Below are 1,330 nucleotides of genomic sequence, written 5' to 3' on the forward strand. Positions count from 1 at the left end.
CTATTTCTTTGCTGAAAGAAACTGTTAATGAGTCCTTGATTGATCAATATTGCATGTCTCTATTTGTTTTCATGAGAAGCCACTTTGAAGATAATATGTAATACAACAAGCATTGTTAATTTTCTACCACTTTGTTTGTAACTCTGTATTGTCTGTACTGTTCTTTTGCTATTTTGTAAAAGGTTGTCTGTCTGTCCTTTTTCCTTCTTTTATTTTTAAAATAAAAAAAGAATTAAATACTTTATTTTATTGATATTTTATGTTCCTGTTAACTATACACTCCATAACATAATAATAAGAACCTCCTCAGAAAACAGCAAGACCACTAAGATGTCGAGTATGTCTTACAAAAAGACAAGGAAAGCGAAACACATGTGCTGTCAGTGTAAGCCACAGTTGTATATGGAACGTTCTAGTATCATTTCCACAGGCTGACTTAGGTTTGATAATTGAAGTAAAGTTTTTTGTAAAGCACTACTCGTACTTTTATTCTAGTTCATATAAGAATTTATTTGTGTTGTTGTTTTTTAGAGTTAGTACACAAAAGCCCATGTTGAAAATTTTCATCTTTTTTATAACTGCTCAATAAATATTAAAAATCCAGTACTTTATTTTTGTGACTTTTTCCTATTAAGAGTTCATTGTTTTGTATAATAAAACTCATAAAATTAAATCATGAATAGAAATATTCTGAAAAGAAATAAACGTGGGTCTAACAGACCCAGGTTTACATGCCTCGACGACAAAATTATGCCCCTAAATCATGGCCTAGTTCTGGGACAGTTTCGGTTAGGCTGTCTCTCCAGGGCCCGTCACAACCGTTACAACCTGCATTCCACCAGAGGGCGCATCCAACCCGCATAGCTTCCGGCAGTTCATCAGCAGGGAACACGTAAAGGCTGACATAGTTAGACCCAATGCAGCTTCCGTACCCTCCTCCCGGCAAGTACACAGGAAGTAGAATAGGCGTTTGGGGACTCAGGGCTTGGATCAGGGAAGAGGCTGGACCGCTGAGTTGCTCTCGCAGAACCCCGCTCGCCTGTGGCTCTAGTCTAGGCCTTTGTCCGGGCCGGCGGCCGGCTCCCGGCACAAGTTTCGTGGGAAGCATGGCCGAATACTCCTACGTAAAGTCCACCAAGCTCGTGCTCAAGGGAACAAAAGCCAAAAGTAAGAAGAAAAAAAAAGAAAAGAAGAGAAAAAAAGAAGAGGATGAAGAAACCCAACTTGATATTGTTGGAATATGGTGGACAGTAGCCAACTTCGGTGATATTTCGGGAACCATTGCCATTGAAATGGATAAAGGAACCTATATCCATGCACTTGACAATGG

The 1,330-nt window shown here is 39.0% G+C and overlaps 1 protein-coding gene across 1 annotated transcript in view; it reads left to right on the forward strand.

Moving 5' to 3' along the window:
* The first annotated feature begins 720 nt into the window (after positions 1-720).
* Positions 721-1,330, forward strand: part of LOC102019962 (protein FRG1) — a 25,349-nt gene continuing 24,739 nt past the window's right edge. Inside the window, exon 1 of the mRNA XM_013508607.1 lies at positions 721-1,208. Within this exon, the coding sequence (XP_013364061.1) occupies positions 918-1,208 (291 nt within the window). The 5' untranslated portion in view covers positions 721-917. The remainder of the gene's footprint in view (positions 1,209-1,330) is intronic.

This window comes from Chinchilla lanigera, unplaced genomic scaffold, assembly GCF_000276665.1.
Source record: "Chinchilla lanigera isolate Chin_1 unplaced genomic scaffold, ChiLan1.0 scaffold00151, whole genome shotgun sequence".
In the NCBI taxonomy this organism is placed as follows: Eukaryota; Metazoa; Chordata; class Mammalia; order Rodentia; family Chinchillidae; genus Chinchilla; species Chinchilla lanigera.